This window comes from Lepisma saccharinum, chromosome 26, assembly GCF_977018435.1.
Source record: "Lepisma saccharinum chromosome 26, izLepSacc3.1, whole genome shotgun sequence".
Taxonomy (NCBI): Eukaryota; Metazoa; Arthropoda; class Insecta; order Zygentoma; family Lepismatidae; genus Lepisma; species Lepisma saccharinum.
This window is the reverse complement of record NC_139254.1, coordinates 22,024,931-22,049,584: the sequence shown is the minus strand read 5'-3', so window position 1 is coordinate 22,049,584 and position 24,654 is coordinate 22,024,931. Positions and strand designations below refer to the sequence as shown.

At 37.9% G+C, this 24,654-nt stretch overlaps 1 protein-coding gene across 1 annotated transcript in view; it reads right to left on the bottom strand.

Moving 5' to 3' along the window:
- LOC145979725 (adenylate cyclase type 10-like) overlaps positions 1-24,654 on the bottom strand; it is a 91,641-nt gene that overhangs the window by 55,142 nt on the left and 11,845 nt on the right. Inside the window, exons 4-9 of the mRNA XM_083112705.1 lie at positions 23,122-23,259; positions 19,637-19,851; positions 19,325-19,394; positions 18,359-18,490; positions 14,897-14,979; positions 9,013-9,149 (exon numbers count right to left, since the gene is read on the bottom strand). Coding sequence (XP_082968831.1) covers positions 9,013-9,149; positions 14,897-14,979; positions 18,359-18,490; positions 19,325-19,394; positions 19,637-19,851; positions 23,122-23,259 — 775 coding nt within the window. The remainder of the gene's footprint in view (positions 1-9,012; positions 9,150-14,896; positions 14,980-18,358; positions 18,491-19,324; positions 19,395-19,636; positions 19,852-23,121; positions 23,260-24,654) is intronic.

Sequence of the window (24,654 nt, the reverse complement as noted above, 5' to 3'; positions counted from 1 at the left end):
ATAAATAGAGAGAGGGAGAGAGACAGACGGGGGAAGAAAAGGGGCGAAAGAGAATGTAGGACAGAGAGAAGAAGTAGAGAGGAATTGAAGAAAGAAGCAGTGTTGTGAAAGGTCCAGGATGCCATAAATAATAATGGATTCTATTTGGTTCTGCAACAGGACCGGAACCATTTTTTCTCGCCCAATTTAAGTTCGGTCCTAGTTGCGTATTGTTTCATTGAAAAATGTTCCTGGTCCGTATTTAAATTGATCCGGAAAAAAGGTTCCTGGACCGAATTGAAATACCTTACAGATAAAAAGGTTCTTTACGGTCCATAACCCATTTACGCTTGCTGATTTTCTCTCCTGGACCGGAATTGAATTTATTTAAGATTCCTGGACCTTTAACAACCTGGAAAGAAGAGAGAAATAGATTGGATTGGATTGATTTGGTGTTTTAAGTCCACTTTATGCACAGTAAGGCTAATCGGGACTGGACCTACAGTTTAAAGTGGGATCCGAACCACTGTGTGCCTCCAAGGAGAGAAATAGAGGAAGGGGGAGAGAGAGAGAGAGAAAAGATCGAAAGAAAACGTAGGACAGAAACATAGGCGGAGTTCTGGAGGGGCCAGGCCCCCCTGGCCCCTCCAGACTTAAAAAGTACTAAAAAAATAACACATGATTAAGTTCAATCACTGCATTTTTGTTATGATGCCATACCGCAAATCTTGACGTTTGGCATGATGTCATGTGCGGTAATTGCGCCGCAATAGCGTATCTTAGACAATTTGATTGATGTGTACAGTTTGAAGAAAGAAAAACGTAACATGACTTTGTGTTGGGTCAACAGTTACTGCTGAGGCATCAAAAGAACTTTTCAATTTAATTTTTCTAAAATTTCTGAAGCTTACTTTTGTACCGTAAATCTTTTAAAGTAATACGAGTATTGTATGTATAAAAAAATTAATGAAATGCAAAATGCAATAATTGTATTGTTTTGCTTCTTTTAAAACTGACAACCAATATACTAATTAATATTTGTTTACTTAAGCGAGGAAATTTAACATTTTCAAATCTAAAAGGCCTAAAACTCAGTGTTTTTAAGCTAGGGGATATACAACAACCCTCAGGTACATCATATGCTTATCCCAGAGTCTGCCACCCCAAAGCAAAAGCTCAAACTCCGCCCATGGACAGAGAGATGAAGAGATACAGCTAGGAAGGGAAAGAGAGAGGGAACGTGGAAAGAAAATGGAAGATAGGGAAGTTAAAGAAAACAAGAAATGAAAGGAAGATAGAGCGAGACAGGGAGCAGTAAATTGATATACGAGTAGAAGGGTGGTACAGTCTTGGACAAAGCTGGGTTGTAACGACCCTATTGAAGACGCACTGAAGCAAGCCCTCGGTGTCTGACCACCAAGCGCCTTGTGAGTAGACAACCCAAACAGCATTGCAATTCTGCGGCTTGTATACCAGTCACGGGTATACATCACTGTAAATTGAGTAGTGATGCCTAAGAGAAATACGAGATGAAGATTGTTGGAAGTAATGTCTCGTGTTCTCGACATGGAATAATTCTCGGTCCAAGTTACGTTCCTTTATTTAATGTTGTTTGGTAACGAACCTGACGGACTGGGTTTATATTTTCACCCCTTGCAATACACTAAGTTCTATATTTTACAGTTATATTAATGCTTTGAACGAAAATAAAACCTAGAACAACATCCAACACACGTTCACACCACTCTTGTCACACACATGCACGTGAAAACGCACACACAAAGCTAAGTTTTAACTTCCAAGTGAATGTCCAAATGACAGTAAACGGAGAAGCATGATGTGCGAAGCATGTGATATTTCACAGAATGAATGCGTCTATTTTTGACACACGTGGTTTCTATTAATAGAGAATGAGACAATTATCAGAAATTAAGATGCATTTACTTTTTCATGTGCTGAGGAAGCAAACAGACTGACTGGAAAAAAGAAAATGTAGTGCTATTGATAGTGTGTTGGTTAGGATACACATCAAATTTAATATTTTAATCTGTCCTTTCATTCTTCTAATACGTTCTCTATCACAAGGGATATAGAGATTCTCTATCTTGGCCAAGGATATTTTCTCAATAGTTCCGTAGCTACGATTCTCCAGTCCCTTCCACCCATTTATTTATTTACTTTCTTCATATCTACTCACGAAATACTATGAATGTAGCGAAAACACGCAGATATAGTTAGAACAAGAAACACACCTCGCATCGAAGGTTCCAGGTTTGAGTTCTGGATTTATTGCGAGGGTGGATTATAACTGTGTGTATATTTTTCATCTTCGTCTAAAAAACATTCCTCACTATTCCCGTGATTAACTTAGGGAGAGACCAAAGCTACTCAAATAGCAAAAGTACAGAAAACGCATGCCACACCTGGCTACGCATGTTATACCTTGGGAATTAGCAATCTGAAAATAAACTTTCGTTTTGGTGGACTACTTGCAAAATCGTTTCGTTTGGAGTGTTGGCTAGCGTGTTGGCTAGCCTGTCGGGCTAGCGTGCGGGCAACCTGAATTCGAGCCACCAGAAGGTAACTTTTTTGTCTAATTTCAGCCAACCTTATTTATAAAAATTGAGTTTTCTTCAAAACCTTTTGAATTACATGCCACTTCGTATGTTAGTAATCTGCAAGCAGAAAAATGAACATTTCTTGTTCCGAAGCGACGATGTATTTGTGTATACGTTGAAAAAAACATATTTATTTATTAGCGGAAAGCATGCAGCCACGTTATAATTGAGATCCCTTCCTAGTTGTCAGTGCTAATATGGCAGTAGCTACATTCTGTCAACACACCGACTTTAACGCTCCCCGTAACGTTACCTTTCCACGTTTCAAAATCGTGAGTGCTGTCTAAAGTAAATACTTTGATACTTGCATTTGCATGTTCGAATCCAAAGTAATACGATTTTCTTTCCCAGCAAATGACATTGAAACTATTAATAACTGTTTTTGCAATGTGATATTGATATATATTGAAAGATTAAAAATGGAGAATTTCTCATAAACCAACTTATAAATACCACTGATGTGAAGCGTGAGATGCACGATCAGAAAGCCTGAATGTTGCATTGAAAACTGCAGAGAACAATGACTGACTTATGAACAGCGAAAAGGGATTTTAGATATTACTATAAATAAACAAGGGAGAAGAACACAGGTTGATTTGATGAACTAATTTGTAAACTAAAAGTTTTAATTAAAGAAATAAAATACGTTCACGATTTAATATGTCATTCAATTTCAGGCACATTCCACCAACTGAAAGAGTATTTTCAAAATTAATAATATTTGGATAACCGACAAATCCGAACTTGACGTTGAGCCCGTAACGCACTTGATAATTACAGAAATATACGTAATTTTACTTGAGCATGCCCTTAATTTTTTGTCTTGATTGTGGAAATAATGTGTTGCAACGAGCACTAGTATGTTTTAGAGAGTGTTTATAATCTCTTGTGTACTGCATAATAATATTGAAGTCATTCTTAGTTTCCTAATGAAATAAAAATTATTTATTGTTATCTTTAAAAAGGAAAGCTTTTGTTTCTTTGCAGCTGTTAATGATAGAAATTCAATTGCAAACAAGTTGCCAAATTAACAAATATTTATCTTACATATTTGTGCTATGTGCCCGTATGCTTGATACAGGATGAGGAAGGAAGCAGATTGTTGTTGGGTAACCTGTCCTGCTTTTGTCAGAAAACCTGATCAGCATACTGAACCAAGCCGTCATACGAGATACGACTTCAATAATAAGATCAGTTTCTATGGCCAACTTACTCCAAAAAGGGTAATAAAATTGTCAGTTTGAGGAGACTGAGAAATAATTGCCTCCCATATTACATTATACTCTGTATGCCTAGTGTGGTTTGCCTGTCCCTAAAGAATAAGCTGAAGACAAACCTCTGTCGATTGTAACGCGTGTAAAGTCTGTTCCAGCTTACAAATCACATGCAATACCTTCGCTCGCTTCAGTGTGCTGCACAAGGTCATGTTCTACTGATAAGCAGACACCACGTGACTCCGCGGTAGAGGTCTGCACGGGCCTAAATTGTAAGGCCCGAGTCCGGCCCGGCCCGAGGAAAAGAAACCCGAACCCGACCCGAGTCCGATAATAAGTAAACATGAGCCCGGCCCGAGCCCGAAAACATAATTAAAATTACTTTCCAATTCAGCATTTGAAAAAAAAATGGGCACTGTTGTACTTCGTTAACTAGCTGTTATAAAAAAATGTATTCTCATTCTCGAAGTAAACCATAATTTCAATAATTAAAAATTATTTTTCGATGACAATATTCGCTAACAAAATAGCCACGAGGCCCGGGCCCGACCCGAGCCCGAGAAGTTCTGGTTATTTATGGCCCGAGTCCGGCCCGCGGGCCGGGCCGGGCCTAGGCCCGAGGGCCTGGCCCGAGCCCGTGCAGACCTCTACTCCGCGGCCAACCGACAGCAGCACCCCAGAGAACCTTCTGTAACTTTGCGAGGTTCCTTCGGATCCCTGATGAAGCGCATGCGTGTAGTCCAAGCACATTTTGCATAATTGGGTAACTAGCAGTGAGTTTGGATTCTGGATATTTTTTGAACTCGGAGAAAAGTAATGATGTGCAGAAAAAAACATTTTTTCTGTATATTTCGATTGTGTGATCAAATGTTGCAGTAAACATATCTCCGTGACACACAACAACAATTACATTAGCCAGTCACTCCCGAGAAAAAAGCTCTTCAATGTTTAGAAACTTAGCAAGCGTTACTCACGAGACGAATATATTGTCCGTCTGTCAGAAGGCCCGGTGGTGTGGTGGTAGCGTGTTAGTTTGACACGCAGAAGGTACTTGGTTCGATCCCGTTTGATTCCCTCCAATTTTTTTCTCAACTCAAACAACTAATTATTTCATTTTTTTTATTGCATACATTCTTATTTTATTTGCTGTGCGAATTGTTGAATTTCGAATTGAATTTTGTTTTCCAAACTTTTACGATAATTACTTGCGAATAGAATTATATTTATTCCTGGTTCATTTTCTCGAAAGAAATGTATACTTTTCACCAGGTATAACATTTTTTGAATAAAACACGTGGACAATTTAATATGTAAATGTTTGTAAAATGATGAGAAAAGTGGAAAACTATCTTAAAAAAATATTTCCATAAATAAAATTGAAAACGGTAAAAATAGAGATTTCCACCCAAAAATAAAGTAAAAATATATTTCACCTTTATTTCAATAAATTATTAAATAAAATGCAAACATTTGTTGCTCGAGTTATTAAAATAAAATTGGGCAGTAGAACGGGAATCGAACCCATAACCTTCGGGACGTGATACTTATTCGCTACTATGGGGCTACCTGGTCACTTTAAAATCATACAATAGCATCTCCTCATCAAGGCACTTGGAAATTATCGAAACCTTCAAGCGCTTTTCCTCGGATTTTTTCTTCCTTTAAGTCCACTTTATGCACAGTAAGAAAGCTTATACCGGACTGGACCTACAGTTTAAAGTGGGATCCCAACCACTCGCGTATAAACCGGGTATCAAACTTTTCCTCGGAAATTGCTGGCTAACGTGCGTTATTATCAATACTCTTTTCGGGCATGGATGTTTGTGTGTGTCCCAATGAGAATAAAGAGAACATAGAGAAAATTGACATGTTTGACAACTGAGAAAAATTGAAGAACTGGGGATACTGACAAGTAGGTGTATTCCTTTAATTCAATAATAAAAAAAAAATAACTGCAGAGTACCGTACCACTATAGAAAGTCCCGTCCCAAACCGTAGCATCTCCTTCTTAGATGAAATCAACAGATATTCGCAGTTTGTGACTTTTGTGCTTTTTCCTGAGAAACTTAGATATTTTTTTTTAGTTTACAATTTTAGTTCATCATTAGTTCTTCTCTCTTGTTTATTTATATTAATAACTAAATTCCTATTATAGTACGAAAATAAATTTCACTATTGATAAGTCATGCATTGTAAACTGTTAAAAAATAATGCATTGTTCTCTGCAGTTTTGTGTAGTAAGTGCAGTTTATGTAATTACATTAAACGTGACAGATCAACTACAGATCAATTTTTTACATCGGATAGACACTTGAGAAAAATTGGGAATATAATCAAAATGTCCATCAGCTATTCATTGATTTCAAAAAAGCATATGATTCGGTCAAAAGAGATAAATTATAAATAATATATTAGTCGAGTTTGGAATACCTAAGAAGCTTGTTAATATGATAAAAGTATGCACCAGTGAAACAGGAATTAAAATTCGTGTGGGTATAATGTGTCTGACAAATTTACAATTCATGATGGATTAAAACAAAGAGATGCATTATCTCCATTGCTCTTTAATTTTGCCTTAAAATATGCTGTTAGGAAGGTAAAAGAAACTAACGAAGGAATAAATTAAATGGTGTGAATCAGTTGTTATCATATGCAGATGATTTAAACTTATTAGGGGATGATATAAGTAGAATTAAGAATAATGCTAAAATATTTTTCAAAACTGCTAAAGAGATAGGTTTGGAAGTTAACAAAGAGAAAACTAAATATATGCTTACAGGCCGAAACCAAGTGTTAGGTAATAATCAAAATCTAATTATTGATAATAACTCGTTTGAACTAGTTTCCAAATTCAAATACTTAGGAGTAATATTAACAAATGAAAATGATATTAAAGAGGAAATAAAAAGTATGCTTAATTCAGGAAATGCATGTTACTTTTCTCTTCATAAACTTTTGTCTTCTCGTTTAATATCTAAGAAACTAAAAGTTAAAATATACAAAACAGTAATTTTGCCTGTAGTATTATATGGATGTGGAACTTGGTCCCTTACATTGAAAGAGGAACATAAATTGAGAGTATTTGAAAATAAGATCCTTAGGAAAATAATTGGACCTAAAAGGGATGAGGAGACAGGTGTGTGGAGAAGGTTACATAATTTGTATTCATGTCCAGATATTATTAGAATAATTAAATCAAGAAGACTTAGGTGGGCAGGCGATGTGGCGCGAATGGGAGAGGAAAGAGGAGTTTACAGGATTCTTGTTGGGACACCTGATGGTAAGCTGTAGGAAGGCCAAGACGAAGATGGAGGGACTCCGTTGAGTTGGACCTAAAGGAAATCCGTATGGATGGAAAAGAGTATATAGATCTTGCTCAGGATAGGGACAGGTGGAAGGCCTGTGTTGCTGCAGCCTTGAACCTTCTGGTTTAAGAAGGCTAGTGAGTGAGTTAGTTAGTTAGTTTACTGCAGTTTTGAATGTAACATTCAGGCATCTGATCGTGCATCTTACATCAGCATATGATCATTTATAAGTTGATCTAAGCGAAATTCTTCATTTTTAGTATTTCAATATATGATATCAATATTACATTGCAAAAACCGTTATTAATGGTTTCATTGTCATTTTCTGGGAATAATTAAAAAATCGTATTACTTTTCATCTTTTCTGCTTTTGAGATTGCCAACATACGAAGTGGCATGTAATTCAAAAGGTTTTAAAGAAACCTGAGTTTTATAAATAAGATAAAGAAAAGTTACCTTCTGGTGGGCTCGAACACAGGTTGCCCGCACGCTAGTCCGACAGGCTAGCCAACACTCCAAACGAAACGATTTTGCAAGTAGTCCACCAAAACGAAAGTTTATTTTCAGATTGCTAATTCCCAAGGTATAACATGCGTAGCCAGGTGTGGCATGCGTTTTCTGTACTTTTGCTATTTGAGTAGCTTTGGTCTCTCCCTAAGTTAATCACGGGAATAGTGAGGAATGTTTTTTAGACGAAGATGAAAAATATACACACAGTTATAATCCACCCTCGCAATAAATCCAGAACTCAAACCTGGAACCTTCGATGCGAGGTGTGTTTCTTGTTCTAACTATATCTGCGTGTTTTCGCTACATTCATAGTATTTCGTGAGTAGATATGAAGAAAGTAAATAAATAAATGGGTGGAAGGGACTGGAGAATCGTAGCTACGGAACTATTGAGAAAATATCCTTGGCCAAGATAGAGAATCTCTATATCCCTTGTGATAGAGAACGTATTAGAAGAATGAAAGGACAGATTAAAATATTAAATTTGATGTGTATCCTTTCGTTAAAATGCCTAGAAAACAAAATAATAAACTTGTTCACTGCAAGAAAATAATAAAAAAATTTGCCCATGGTGGGGATCGAACCCAGGCCTCGCTGATGAAAGCCCTGCACGCTAACCAACACACTATCAATAGCACTACATTTTCTTTTTTCCAGTCAGTCTGTTTGCTTCCTCAGCACATGAAAAAGTAAATGCATCTTAATTTCTGATAATTGTCTCATTCTCTATTAATAGAAACCACGTGTGTCAAAAATAGACGCATTCATTCTGTGAAATATCACATGCTTCGCACATCATGCTTCTCCGTTTACTGTCATTTGGACATTCACTTGGAAGTTAAAACTTAGCTTTGTGTGTGCGTTTTCACGTGCATGTGTGTGACAAGAGTGGTGTGAACGTGTGTTGGATGTTGTTCTAGGTTTTATTTTCGTTCAAAGCATTAATATAACTGTAAAATATAGAACTTAGTGTATTGCAAGGGGTGAAAATATAAACCCAGTCCGTCAGGTTCGTTACCAAACAACATTAAATAAAGGAACGTAACTTGGACCGAGAATTATTCCATGTCGAGAACACGAGACATTACTTCCAACAATCTTCATCTCGTATTTCTCTTAGGCATCACTACTCAATTTACAGTGATGTATACCCGTGACTGGTATACAAGCCGCAGAATTGCAATGCTGTTTGGGTTGTCTACTCACAAGGCGCTTGGTGGTCAGACACCGAGGGCTTGCTTCAGTGCTTCTTCAATAGGGTCGTTACAACCCAGCATTGTCCAAGACTGTACAAAGAATCAGCTCTAATGAGATTCTCTCACAACGGTCCACATATTCCTATTGCTAAATTTAGGTTCGGTTTTACTTCAAAATTATCTTTACTTGCCTGTAAATTGTGCAGTAAGCTTCATCAGCGAGGTCAACTAGTAGTTGGAAATCTAATTTTCCGGTTATGATGTTGGTGAACATTGTAACCACCTGACGAAGTTCCGACAGGTAATCAAGAGGCAGTTCGTGATCCACCTAGGAAGGATATTCATTTGCAGATTAAAGTGCTTACAAGTATTATTAACATATGAAAATGATCTCAAAGATTATACGTATTTACTCACAATTACACACACCACAATTTTGTTTCATAACTGCTGTCACAATCATTAAAGCTACCCCTTCCAATGTGAAATACAATGGTTTTGAATAGAAGAACACGTGTCACACTTGTTTAGACTAAAGTCATGCTGTCCTCTGCTGTGACATCACCGCTAATATGGTCCATTAAACAGACAATGGATACTACTTTCTGTCTGCTGTAAGAACGAAGTTACTGTAAACAAATAGAGGTGGCTTATGGGAAATCCTATTGGATCTTCCAATGATACCTGTACAGAAATCTTCCGTGTAGGAATATCGTGCATGTGAGCCGTACAAGTTGTACGGTACAACTCAACGTATGCAGTCGTGAAAGCTTATATTATGAGTTGATCCCGGATTTTCATGTAATATAAAAGTACAAAATATGTAACAATAATTGATAAAATATGTACCTCAATATGTATTATCAAAATTATATGTAGCTAAATATGTAGTATCATAGAATATGTAATATTAATAATAATCGATTATCCAAGAAATTTCAAGAATTCTGCTAGATATTTATTTTATTTGAACATATTCAACGTACTTCTAAAGACATAAGTTGTTCAAATTAAAATTTGTATCAAATTTATATACTCATAAAAGCACAGCAACGTGTATATATTTAAGAAACCAATTTTGTCAACTATTAATTACTTTTCACATCTCAAATTATTGTAGAATATGTAAATATGTACGAGAGCTCTTCGTAACTTTCGAAACAAATTGTAAAAAAGTGACTACAGAAAGAACAATCGAATGAAAATACATAGCTACTTTTGTACTTTTTTGTACAAGGGAACATATTGTGTAACTCGCTACGTACAGGAAAGTCGCTTTCTTGTACAGTGTCTCTCAAAAGTTTTAGGACAACTACATTTTAAACTAGGCAACCCAATTTACACAAGGCGTTGGTGGGTTGCGTGTAGAGTTAGGCTCAATTTCAGGGTTGCCACATGCACAATATATATTTATGAAGTACGTGAGACGATATTTTCTGCAACTACCTCTTCTCTCCTCTCGTCTCCAGTCCCTTCTGTTCTTCTCTTCTCCTTCTTCTCTCCCCTCCTTCTCCTCTGCTTTTATCTCATATCGCCTTCCCTACTCTTCTCGCATCTTGCCTCCATTCCACTCTTCTCCACTCCTCTTATATCCTCTCCTGACTTCGAATTCAGACTCAACTGCACTCTTCTGCTCTTCTTTTCGTTCTTCTACTTTTCTCTATTTTACTCCACTCCCCTCTCCTTTCGTTTTCCTCCTCTCTTCTCTTCCTTGCTCCATTTTCCTCATCTCTTCTAGAATCTTTTTCCGTTCTTCTCAGTACTTCTCCTCTCCTCGTCTATCCTCTCTTTCTTCTCTCCTCTACTTTTCCTCTTCTCCTCTCGCTTTCTCTTTCTCCTGTCCTTCCTTTGTCACCTCTCGTTTTCTCTCACCTCTTTTCTTCCTGTAGACTCATCAGCGGTGAAATACCAGAAAACATTTCTTTTTCTTTCAGAAGGAATGTTGTCATTTGCGATATAATAGTAATATTTTTATAATTTTATACAATAATACTTGTTTTTATTTCTATCGCGTATTTCGTAAGTATGTATTGTGCATGTGGCAACCCTGAAATTGAGCCTAACTCTACACGCAACCCACCAACGCCTTGTGTAAATTGGGTTGCCTAGTTTAAAATGTCGCTGTCCTAAGACTTTTCAGAGACACTGTACACCGATGCCATGTTTCTAGGTGCTTTGTCTAAACCTAAAAGCGAAAAAGTAAAGTAGCAAATATGTAAAATATGTAATTTCCTGGCAAATATGTAAAAAATATGTAACATAAAACTTATGCAAAATCGTGTCAGTTATATAATTCGTTGACATTTTCCTGTTCAAGGTATGTATCTAGAAAGGAATATAATATGTAATTACATACAAATCCGAGTTGTAATTATGAGTTGTACAGCAACTACTATAACCATATGCAGTGGCTTTATAAAAGAATTGTTACGTTGGTTTGCCACCAGATGGCTTTGGTTATGTAAGGTGCGTGGCTACGAAGTATGAGAGGTCGGAGGACAGCAAGCCTCCGGAAGCAACTTCGCTTCCTACTGATTAACCGAGGGATCGCACTTTAAGTGGAGTTTCTCCTTCCTAAGTGTCAAAAAGGACGAGTTAACATGACACAAAGACAGGGAGTAGAAGTGCTATAGTAGTGGTTCATTATTTCAAAGGTTTTTTTTAGTAGTAGTAGTAGTTAGTTGGTTATTTTTTATAAATTCACAGCACTCTTTGTTCTGTAGGTCCTCTGCCAAAATTGACTTAGAAATGGGTCTTGAGGTCGTGTCCGAAAGGTGCAAGATCGTATTTGAAGCGAGTATCCCCCGAGTATGGTCTTGGAGTGCGGTCTTGAAGTCGTGGACTGGAAGTGAAAGTCTTTCGAACTGCACTTCGACTGCAGCGCCAAATACGATCAGTAGATATAACCGAGGACACGTTGGTTTTCCACGTTTTAAACACTTGTTTTTCACCACAGGAATCACGTAGCATTTGTAAATGCTCTAATAGATACATTTCCTCACATTAGAAGAACTGCAACAAACAATTTGCTGGCTTTCTACCTCCGCGGTTTCAAACAAATGAACAACAAGTCCACTTGTCACGTGACCGAGTCTCCCACTTCGTGTGCTCTGCCCTGTGGTCTCGATTCCTCGTGAACTTGACGCTTTCGAACCGTACTAAGTGACGTCACTCCCGTCAAGACCATACTTTGTACCTTTCGGACAGAGCCTAAACTGAAATAAGGGGAAAATACAAAGGCTGTCGCAGAGAAGGTGAGACTAATTCCTGTATAGGAAAACAGCGACCTCCATTGGGTAGCAAATGTACTAGGGTGAAAATTTGGTCCATTAGCTGCCGATTGAGACCAAAATGAGAGCAATAGGTCAAAAAGCAGTGACTGCGTAGCAGTTAAAAGACAAGCATGTACATGGACCCCTCCAAGAATCATTAAAACGAAACAAAAAATTACAAACCACAAAATTTTTATTCAGAATCAGCCATATCGAGTAGACGCACATCTTTTTCAAAATAGGCACCATTGACAGCTAAGCAAGCGTCCATACGCTACTGCCACTTTGTGAATGTCTTTGAAAATTCGTCGTCAGGTAGCGAGCTGAAGGAAACTTGCGCTGCGGTGATCACTTCTTTGTTCGTCATGAAATGACGACCACGTAAAGCGGCCTTTAAAAGTGGAAATAGCCAAAAGTCGCAGGGTGCAAGGTCCGGGCTGTATGCTGTATGGGGGAAAATTTCTATTTTTCTCTTCGTCGCGTAATTCTGAAAAGCCCGTGCGGTATGCGGGCTTGCGTTATCGTGGTGCAATATGAAGGAGTTCTATTTTTTCTACGTGCTGGCGCAGAGTCTCAACGACTCCTTGGTAATACTGTGGCTCTACTCAGTCTGTCTTGATCGGCATATGCCTGTTGGAACATTGCATATGTTTCCGCAGCACTTTTCCCTAAACGCCAACAAAATTTTATGGCATGTCGCTGTTCATCTTGAATACTCATCGCGAAAAGCTATGTTATACACAAAAACCTGGAGATGTAAACGAAACACGTTCCACGTAAATCAACACAGCTGCTCACTAAAGTGGTTTCGCAACATGTGACAACTTGCTACGAAAAAAGAATGAGTCATCCTACACGACGCGACTAGTGCCGAAACCATAGGCAGTGTTGCCAAGCCAGGAAATCTGTCTCACCTTCTCTGCGACAGCCTTGTATTTTAGGTTTAATAAAACCAACTGAAAGTGGTTGGATATTAAATGCAGGGAACAGAATCATTATGTAAAAATTTAATTGTGTCATTTGGTTTCTATAATTTTGTTTATGGAATAAGTTAGTTACTGATTGTCATTAGGGTTTATAATCTTATTTACAGTGTTTATGTTGTCTAAAGCCCGCCAGGCAAAATGTCAAATAAACTTCACAATAAATTAGGCCTTTATTTATTTTTCACAAAACCTACAATTTTACGGCTTAATTCTTAAACCTTTCATTACTAGCCTTCCACTGCCATTTTAAGTTGATTTCTAAGCTTGTTTATTTCACCGACTCTAGTTGTATTCCTTGTCCTCCTTAAAAGAGGAATATTTCGAAAATGATATAACACTAAGGGAGAATTCACACCGAAGAAACACGCCACACGCCACACGCAACATGCAACATGCGACACGAGTGTTTCACACCGAAGAGACAAGATGCACGCGGCAAGCGACACTGGTTTCTTTGCTCAGTTTGCATGATGGTACCGATATAATTGCATTAATCAGTTTATTAGTCACCCGAAAATAACGTAACAAGAGACATTGTTACATGTAAATTGCGTTGTAAAATTTGTGCAAGTTAATGAAATTTGGGAGAGGCATGTTATGCACGAGAAAACTGAGAAATAATATGCACTGACCTCAAACTGTATACGCTCGACTTTCAGCCTGAATAAAGTGAATACCTAAACAGTAGAGAAATGGTTCTCAACCTTCGTGAAACCATGTCATGGTATTTTTTTTAAGTCAATGCCCTTAGCCGAAAAATTTTCTCTCGTAAATCTTTACAGTATTTAAGATTTTATGCATGAATTAACATGTACCTATGAAATTAAATATTGATAAATAAATTCTAGTATAATCATAAAAGTAATGATTACGTGTGTATATTTGTTGACAAATATAAAAATATGGAAGACAAAGTGGTAACGTCGTCTCCTTGGAATTAAGTGATCCCGGGTTCGATAACCGGGGAGGCACCGGGCAGATCCAGTTCTGATTAGTCTATTTGTGCATAAAGTGGACTTAAACGAAAACTCACAACTCAAATGTGATATTGGGATTATGATAGTTGTCAACCAGTTTCAGCAGAACATTTCGCAGGTCAGTATAGTTGATACGAGCGCACGGTATCGGGTTGCGGCCCGGTGGTTGAAAAACAATGCACTAGAGTACTTTACCATGTTGACAAATATATTTTGGACTAAAGTGCCTCCATAAGCTGACTTTTTCAAATAAAAGCAGTCAGATAAATGGCCAAAAACACGGCCTCTTTTCACGGCGCTGAAGGTAAATTACAGCCGATAGATAACTGCATCAAAAAACTTGATAAAGCGAAATGAACGTTGTGTTTAAATCTTAAAACATTGTACATATCGATACTTTATTATATCAACAAATTAGAGGATCAAACATAATGCCGGTTGGGCTCTCTTCTAGAGTGTAAATACAGCTCATTGGAATGAAGCATTCGCTGCGCATGCGCGAACAAGAAACTGAAGCAACACGATGCACGGTATTGAGAAAACGGCACAGTCCGAGAGGCACGTAAGCGACACGCACGCAACACGTGCATCTTGCCGTGTCTCTTCGGTTCGAAAGGTTGCATTGATTACTGAGTGTTGGCTTCCAAGCGACACGTGTTTCGTGTTGCGTGTCGCGTGTTTCTTCGGTGCGAATTCTCCCTAAAGGCCATACAATATGAAACTGGTAATACGTATGGTAATATGTATGGACAAAATAACAATTTCTAAGAAGTCACGTGGTTATGTTTAAAATAACTTCGTTTCTTACTGTGGATGGATGCCAGTATAGCTCCTACTTACCTGTTGTAAAACCGGTGGGAAAATGTATGGCCTTAGACTCGGTACATCCCTTCTCTTCGCTGCTTCATTTAGCATAGGGCGATCTGTAAAGAATAAACATACCAGGTAAGGAAAGATCAATATATATATTTTTTTCTTTTTGTCAATACAGAATTTAAAGATAACAAATACTGCACTTGAAATGATACTTGAAGACCCTAAATATAACAATAAAAGACCGAAATAAGCAGTGGCGTCTCGTGGCCTCAAATTTGGCCGGGGCTTTTTTTTTAAAGAATTTAAAATATAATGACAATTCACATGAATTACAAAAAATAGGTATTTTTCTTCTTCTAGACTACAAAACTGGACTTATTTTTTTAAAAAAGTATTTAAAGGGTAATAACAATTCACATGAATTACAAAAAACAGGTATTTATCTTCTTCTAAACTACAAAATTGGACTTATATAACGATAACGATATTTAACGAGTTTCCAATGTGCGAAGAACTTTTTCATGTGACTTAATTCTTTCAGAAAGATGTTTGAGATCACTTGTACCATGAACTGTCCATGAAGCATCACCACCAAACAAAAGGTAATTAAAACAAAGAGAATTTTTTTGATCTCGCTAGCTGTCAACCGCGGTTTTCTATTGTACCAGTCTGGATTGAAAGAGCGTGATTGTGATTTGTGTTTTTGTATTAATGTAACACTCGGATGGTCAGGACCTAATTGTTTAACAACAAGTTCTTCTTGGTCACTCAATGTCTGAAATGGTGTTGCCAACAAGAAATCCACTTTGTTCATAGCGAATAAAAGCCACCACAACGCTACACTACCACACGCGGGATCGAACGAACGCGACGCCACGGAACTAGCCCCGAATCAACATCCAAACCCATTGCACTCCTCCCTTCGCTCTCTCTGCTAGCACGTGACCTTCACTGTAGCGTAGACCACGCCTTCCTCTGCGACGAGCCCCGAGATGATAAGTGACATCAATGCCGCTAGGAGCGCTGTCGTATCCATTGCTGTTGACGATGAACTTACGTCGGTAAAAATCGCCTTTTAAAAGATTGTGTGATAGTGGTGATTGAAAATTACGTCAATACGTCCGTTTTTCTTTAGAGGCTAAGCCGCGGAAGCCCCAAGGGACGAGACGCCATAAGTTATTATTTAAAAAATAATCTGCGCTTAATGGTCTATTGGCCAACCTCCGGGGTTAGCAGGAGTCCCGGGATGTTCCTCGTGTGTCTCCCTCCAGCAGTTTCATCATATCATTACTCATCCTCTTCGTGGCGTTTAGCAAAAATTGGCAGAATAGCGACGCTAAATTACAAAAATATAAAAATAAAAATAAAGTCATTCGTCTGGTTATGTAGACCTCCTCACAACACAACCGCATAGAGCGCCATTTTTACATGACTTTTCTTTATAAAGTATTTTCATGTTCATAAGTGCAAGGATTTGGACTGGCTCTTCTTAGGAGATGAATTTCCGAAAATACCTTCTTAGGAGGCGCTTACGTCATAAGAGGAAGACAGTCCTAACATGTCAGGTTTCGAGATGCAGGGGTATGAGCTGTAAATGAATCAAAGTAAAACAAAAGTTTTATACAACTTTTCACCCCCCCTTGGGGTTGAATTTCAGAAAATCCATTTTTTGTGGGTGATTTTTTTCTTTCAAGAAACAAATAATTCGCTTGACACTCCATGTAGCAGTTGCAATGGGACTGCTCAGGCAAAGGTAATTGTAGATGGTAACATGATAGCGGTGCCTTGCGCTTCAGGCAGGCAACTGTTCTATCATTTAAATACACGGGGAATTCAATGCTGGACTTACTATTCTTGCATTAAGTTGCAATTTTAAATTGATTATAGCCTGAGAAATTATGTCTGAACATGATAGATGTATAGCCATTGCTATAAAACCAGAATTAAAAACGAAATGATTATCTTTTACTATAACGGAAAACATATCGAAACTTCTTTTTTAAACGTTAAATTCTGCATATGAATTTGAATTAAATCTTTTTGGGTGCGTCAGCACTGAGGCTATTTTGCTCCCGGCATACTATACGGGGTCCAGCCCCTTATCGTAACAAAAATAAAAGCATGTCTGAAAACTAAAATTTCCTTACCTGGGTTAAAAGCTGAGGCTAAAAAGGGCGCTCAGCACAAATAAGGACAAAACACAGGACGATACAGAATTATACTGGCCAGTCGCCAGAGCCTCGTTAGTCTGCAGTCCAGGGTGTACTACGTGGATGTGAGGTTGACTATTGGGTGCACTACGTGGAAGGAGCACCCCTTACACCGCGTTAAATTCTGCATAGTATTGTTTACGTCACTTGCAGTTTTCACCATTTCAATGGTTTATTGATGTGAGTTGATGCGTTAATACATAATAATTCCACACGACTTTACTTTTATTTTCATAATTGTTGTTAATACTTTTTTCGTATCTCACTTTTTGACATAGTTATGAAGTAAAGCCATTGCATTGTGATCAGAGTGTCCTGCGTTCGAAACCCAGTGGATGCACATTGCACAGTGGTTCGGATTCAACTTGAAACTGTTGGTTCATTCTCGATTACCTTATCTGTTCATAAAGAGAACTTAAAACAAATTGATTGATTTTAAATTGTTGGGTCCTTCGGCACTTTAGGCCACTTTGCATCCTTCGGTATATGTAGGGAAGATCCGTCTTATCTAAAACCCTTACCTTGAAACAAAAGAAGGGGGTAAAATATCCTTGAATAAGTTAAAATATGCAAGTTATAAAAGGACTTGCATGGACAAACACGACACTTTACAAAAGGTAAGAAGAGTTAAAGCCTGCCTCAGAAACAGCGGAAAAGGCCTACTCTTCTCAAAAAATCTAAAACATTGGCTAAAACACTGTCATCGTTACCCAACATGGATGACAAATCGTTAGGGAGATTAAAACCCTGTCAGAGGTAATTAAAATCTGCACATTGAAGAAGAATGTGTCGAAAACTTAAAAGAACGTCACAACGGAGGGTCCAGTCCTTGCAGCAAATGAAGATGCGTTAGACGGCTGTGTCCGATTCGGAGCCGCGTTAAAACAGAATATGACATCACGGCAGCTGGGAAAGGCCCAAATGGCACCAAGTTTAGTGCTCGCATTGCACATAAACATGCGCTATTTAGCTCGTCCAAGTTGCACTAATGTACATTAATTCTTAGCTTCACAAGAATATCATATTCATAAACTTATGATTTGCTACATTATATACGTGCTAAAAGAAACATAAACACATATTTGTTGTGGATTTGGACAAGAAACTCTTCACTTAGGTGAAAATAAGGTTTGAATAGTTTGAGTTCCAAAGTGTTAACCAATGAACAGAATTCCCTAAGGATACAACTATGCTGGCGCCGCCACCGGGAAAGTTTAGAAGTAAACAGTCCCATTTCATACATATTCATTTTTTAGCAGAAAGGTATTGCACATACATTTCGCTGACTCCCTTCCGAGAACAGACATCTTTGCTAGGATTTGCTTCAGCTCTGTTGATCCTCTTTTTTTCTTCTGCTGTGGTTTTCCCCCTTTCGCCATCACAGATTTAAAGTCCTTCAGCAAATTCTCTGAAAAAAGAATTTACAGTCAATTCTGGATGTAGTGAACTCGATTGTAGGGAACATTCGGTACTAGTGTATGTACAAGGGAAAGTCAAATGGAAGCATTAATATATTTTTTGTTTCTTTTCTAGTAGATTTCTGTATGTAGTCTTCCTCAGTCTTTCACAAAACTCTGAGAAATATATGGGTTTACTGAAACAATTTTATTTTATTTTCACAAAGCAAACTTTACTCGACATTTAGATGCTTTTAGTTTCTAAAATATTACTGTACATACTTCTTTAAGAAACATATTTTGCTCGTGACGGGTGTGACAAGTTTTGTGATGGGTTTGACACGTTGCACATTATTTACTTTGTAGGATTATGGAACAATGAAAAAGCTATGGAAATTATCATAAATAGAGTCTTCAAACCAATTTTGTTTCAGAAATGAAGTAGGATACTTCAGACCTTAAGATAAAGATACAATAAATGAGACGATTAGAACGATATTTGAATTAATTTAGTTTTCTTATGATATATTGCTATATCATAATGACACTAGATTAAGTGGAAACATCACATATAAAAAAAATCTCACTTCTACCATTAAAAGTAATAAGTTTGAAACAATATGTTATTTTAAAGCCATGAAACTAATGTTTGTATTAATAATGTCAACTCCTGAATAGTTTCCCCTTTAATTTCAAGCATAATTGATACTTTGGACAACCACTTTCACATGGAATGGCTGCTAAACAATTCAAATTTAAAGTTACGAAAAAATAAAATTTCGATAAAAAGCTTTGTTAATTTCCCTTGGAAATTGGAGAAAAAAGGTGTTCTGAATTCAACTTACCTAAATCTGGGAGACTCCTCGACGCCACTGTCTTCCCACCAACAGCAAAAGTTTTTGATAATTGCATCACCTGCAGACAAAGAAATTACCTTTCAAAAATCATTGGACTATTTTAATAAAGCAACTGACATGAACGTCCGCAGAGCATTTTCCAGACACAGGGCTACATTTTATTCAAGGAAAAGAAAAACAGTGTAGCCATCTCAAAGAAAGCTGCCTAATTTCGAAAAGTAGGCAACCGGCAATCTAACTTGTAATTATCAGTCCCTTATTTATTTAAAACAATTTAAAGAGGTAACAGGAGCTACCAACCTTAATATGGCGATTGTCCGGCTTGAGTTCATGTTCGTATTTCTTCGAGTTGCACACTTGCCACGAGGAGGGAGCCACCACCACGTCCCCCGAGGTGCACGCCAGCTCGGCGAGCTTCACGTCCAAGATGGGAGGCCCCAGCTCGATGTAGTTCTTGCTCGTCTCGTTGCCGACGATAGCAAACGTCACTTTCCCGGACGAAATGGCGATTTTTACTGAAAAGTAAAAGCAGATAGTGCATGGGAAATTACGTGCAAATTACAGGAGTTGAGTTCGCGTTTTAAGTTCATTTTATGCCCAGTAAGGCTAATCGGGACTGGACATACAGTTTTAAGTGGGATCCGAACCACTATGTGGCTCCACCGGGAATCGAACCCAGGACCCCTTCAATACAAGGCGACAACGCTACCACTGCGCAATCGAGGAGGCCCAGGAGAATTACAAGCGAGATATGAAATTTGGTACAGTGTTTCGTGGTATCGCTTTACCAAGAAGAGAAAAACTCTGTGAATTTTCAAGCAAGCGTAGGGAGCAATGGTGATGCAATCAGCTGATTGCAAACCTTTTCCCTACGTTGCCAAAATCTGGTGCAATCTGCAACGTATTGTTGCCACCTTTATTAAATTCAGAGTGTTCTTGTCATCATGAAGTGGAAAACCGTACATAGCAAAAGAAGAGACCTTGGGGGTGAGTCGTCCAAAACTGGCACGAAAGTTCAAATGGGGACGTTCGGTTTTTCACTGATTAATGCTGCTACCTGGGACCTATCACGGTACTACCATTCCTGGCCGTCCCAGGTTAAATCGAGTCTTGGACGCGGCAGCCAGACAGTCTTTCTTTTACGAAGTTTTCAACTTTTTTGTGGAAAAAGTTTTCGATTTTGCCTGTATAATGTGTTGGTTCTTATCAGACCACCTTTGCACATTTTATTTTGATAAGTACAGCATTGATTCTTCCGATTTTAAGTAAAATACTGCTTGATAGGTTATTTTACATATGTGTAAAGAGCCGCTATGTCTGGTAAAACAGGGATATTGACATTGAGGGCAGTCCAAAACGGGATCGTCCCCGTTTTAAATGTCACAGACCAATATTAAAATATGCTTTACCTAGTAGCTATATACTTTAATTCTCAGACTAATATGTGATATTATGATGTTTAAATGCTTAAATTGAGTATAAGAGATTTTATGTTAGTGTAGATGTTTAAAAAAATACTTCCAGTCTCGTAATTTTATTGTATTTGTCATGATTAACTTGAATTTGTTCTTTGAAAGAGAAGATTTTGTTACAAAATGTTGCATCAGACCTAGAATTTATATTCTTTCATATTAGTACCCCATTTTACTAAACAGGTTATCCAAAACGGAGATTGCATATTTTCCACAAAAGTGTTTTTCTTGCCTCTCCTAATGCGTTTCTAACGCAAACAATCGTGTTTCCTGATAATCTAGAAGCTACTCGCAAAGAAAAGTTTCGCAACGTTTTTTTCATTGGTAACATTGCTTTTGTTAGGCCAAAATATGTTAGTGTTCCCATTTTGAAAGACTCTCCCCTATTATCAAACGCCATTGAAGTTTTTCTTACAGATAAAATTTTCACCCGGGCAGGGTGGAGCCCTCCCCCCGCACTTTCCACCCTGGTCCCCATTCTTTCCACTCCCAATAAAACCTTCATCATGTTACATATTTACTGTTTTAAATAAGAAAAAGTATATAGTAAATATTTTAAGTATTACAAATCATACGTTTATTGTAGGTATGCAATTATTTAATTCCTACATAATGATATCAAAACAACAGTAATCTCTTAGCTTAAATTGCTATATAATATTGCAATGAGTGTATTACGTTATGCTGCTGCAGATTCAAGGAAAACAGGCAGCTGTTGTCTCAGCTCTGTGAGGTTGGTCTGTTGCAGAATGGTGTCCTCCTTGAATTCACAAGGCTGCTTTTCGGCAGGGAATGTTTCATGACTGGACCATTAATGGATACGAATCCCCGATATCCCCCATTAATTAGCACACTGGCTTACTATAGTAAGGGAAAGAACCACACACGATTGCATGAAGAGATAGGATGAACGATATACGGAAGTAAAGAGGGAACAAGTGATAGAATGGGACAGCGAAATGCAGGGAAGGAAAGAATGCAAAATATGAGAAACATAGGGAGAAATGTAACAAAGGCAAGAGATAAGCACAAAACGATTGCTTGCGAGAAAGATATAGAAAGAAAAATAAAGAGAAATGAGAATACAAAAAGAAGGAAGAAACGAAAAGGAAGACATAGAGGAAATAGGAAAGTAGAGAGAAATAAAGAAACAGATAAACAAAGATATGGAGAGAAAGAAAATGATAGACATCAAGAAGAAACATGGAGAAAACAGGGACAAAAGAATGGGAAAGAATGAAAGAGAGAAAAGTTGAAGAGAAATGAAACCAGGAAAGATAGAGAAAAGGGTAAGAAATAGAGAAAAGTGAAGGAAAAGAAAGAGAAACAAGAAAGAGAAATACAAAGAGAGATGAAATGAGAAAAGAAGAAAATAGAGAATATGAAAGCGAAAGAAAGACAGAAAATATTAAAAAGAAAGAGGAAGAGAAATAAAAAGATAAACGAATAGAAAGAGAGAGAGGGAGAGAAAGGAAGATTAAGAGAAATAAAAATAAATATATAGAAATAGAGAGAAAGCCATAAGCATTTAAGGTTCCTTTGATGGAAAATTGACTAACCAATCCTGTTCCACACAGAACGCCACACCATTAACTTACCAGCACTAACCATTCAGCTTTGATCTGTCGAAAATGGGTTATCAGATAAAAAGGATCGAATATTCTGTTTATGAACTTCCTTATGAACATAAACATTAGCCTTGTCACTGTGAAGGACTTTTAATTCAATGGAAGCGTCACACTGTAAATTGTTCGCGACAACCATTCATAATGCACAGCTCTTCGTGGATGTATCCGATTAAAATCGTGTGCAATGGCATGCGAACTTCTCTCCCTAGACATCACTTTGAACTCGGTGCATTACTGATGCTCTAAACAAATTTTAAGGCACTTTTGTAACACTTCGAAAAGGAGCAAATTGGTACAAGAATTCAGTAATAACTTTTTACTGGTTAAATATACGTCGAAAAAACCTTCACCATTGCATTTCTCGTGAAATTCTAGCCTGATATGATATATCATATCACCCCCTACCCATTTAAAATCCTGAAGTTGAATTCAAGATGGCGGACATCAAGACGGCCGCCGACCGTTCGGGTGGCGTCAATGTGGTTCCCCCTTTGCCTGATAACGATTGATCATCACCATTTCCATGTTGCGCGCTGCAGTGGTCTTGTACCGAGGGTGTTAAGTGACTTTTTGAGCCACCCTGTAGAATACATGTGAAGTTACAGACAGTTGCCATTAGGGCGTGTCAATTCGGACACACTGTACATTTCTACGACCGGAATTTGCAATGCTTCCGAGTACATACCACGCAGTTCCACTCCAACGTCCGTTTCAAAGGATCCCAAATGTTCCTGTATATAGAGTGCGCAGTCAATCGCCAGTTCTACCGCTTGGGAGAAGTTCGTTGCATTCTTTACTTTCCACAGAGCGAGGAAAGCGTCTCCTAGAAAATAAACAAAACAGGGTTTATTTTCAAAGTAAAATAGTTTTAGAAATAGTATTTGGAGTTAAAATAGTCGAAGGAACAAGCGAAATAAATCAAAAAGACTTTCATTGGTGTATGCAGAATTTTTTTCGGAGGGGATTGGGATTGTAAAAGCAGATCGCAAATTAGCATGCAATGTTAATTGTACATTGTCCATTGCTTTAAATAAACTATACTTATTCTAACACTATGTTTCGAAAGAGAACCCCTTCTCTCGTCTTCAGGTGAAATTTATTTTGCTGATGGTGAGAATCGAACCTACGACAGCCCTGAAATTTTTACTACAAATCCGCCGTGGAGTAGTTGGTTAGACCAACGGATCTGGTGAGAACAGAATTTCCCGCTGAATAAATCACGGCTTTACATTAGAAGTTATTTCTCCTCCATAAGTATCAGCAGCAACTCCGCAATTCGTGCCGCGAGAATGGAGCACATATCGCACAATACGTAGATACTGTTAACAACACTCACTTCTCAACGTTGTCTATGACAGGGGTTCTCAACCTGAGGGGGGGCGCCCCCCTGGGGAGGAGTTGGAGAATTTCAGGGGAGGCTTGGTGAGCAATGAAAAATATATACATGAATTACCCCCCTAAAAAGTTGTGGCAAACACAAACCCCTTGTGTAGGTCTCAGAAAAGAAACTTCTGCAAATAGTTCTCTCTGTCACTCATTAATTGTGTTCTTAAGAAATAAAACCAAATGATGTAGCTTGAAATTTTAACTGCAGTGAGGGCAGAATGCTTTGTAATGTAGGCCTATTAAGCACTTTTATTAATTAATGAAAATGTTCTATCAACAAAACAATAATAATAATAAAAGCATTGTAAAATATTCTTTGAGTTAGATTCATTAACTCTAACAGCACAGTTTTGTACATCAATAATTCATTACGCCTAGAGGGAGGGGGCGTGGACTAATTTGATGACGCAAAGGGGGGGCACAGGCCCAAAAAGGTTGAGAACCCCTGGTCTACGACGTGGGGGCCGACGAAATTAAAATTGTGTATTTTTCCCCTTCCGTTTTCTTCTTGTAATTTATGAATGAAAACTGTTTATTTTTAACAAAGGCTTGTACTGTAATCTGTACTTAAAAAAAAGTAAAACTTTGGATCTCTAGCATTCGTAGTTACCGAGATATTTAAACCCATGCGCAATTTTAAACTTCCCGCTGAAAACACGCTCGACGTTAGTGCCTTATTGCCTCGGCCTTGAAGGGTTAACACGTCAAACAATGGAACTCTGGCATCGATGTGGCAACATTGTGAAATCTACTGGCAGCCTCTTTTCCTGTCTCAGAGTGTAGATATACTGCCTTCGTAGCACACTACGTTAATTGCGGAGGGGTAGGGGAA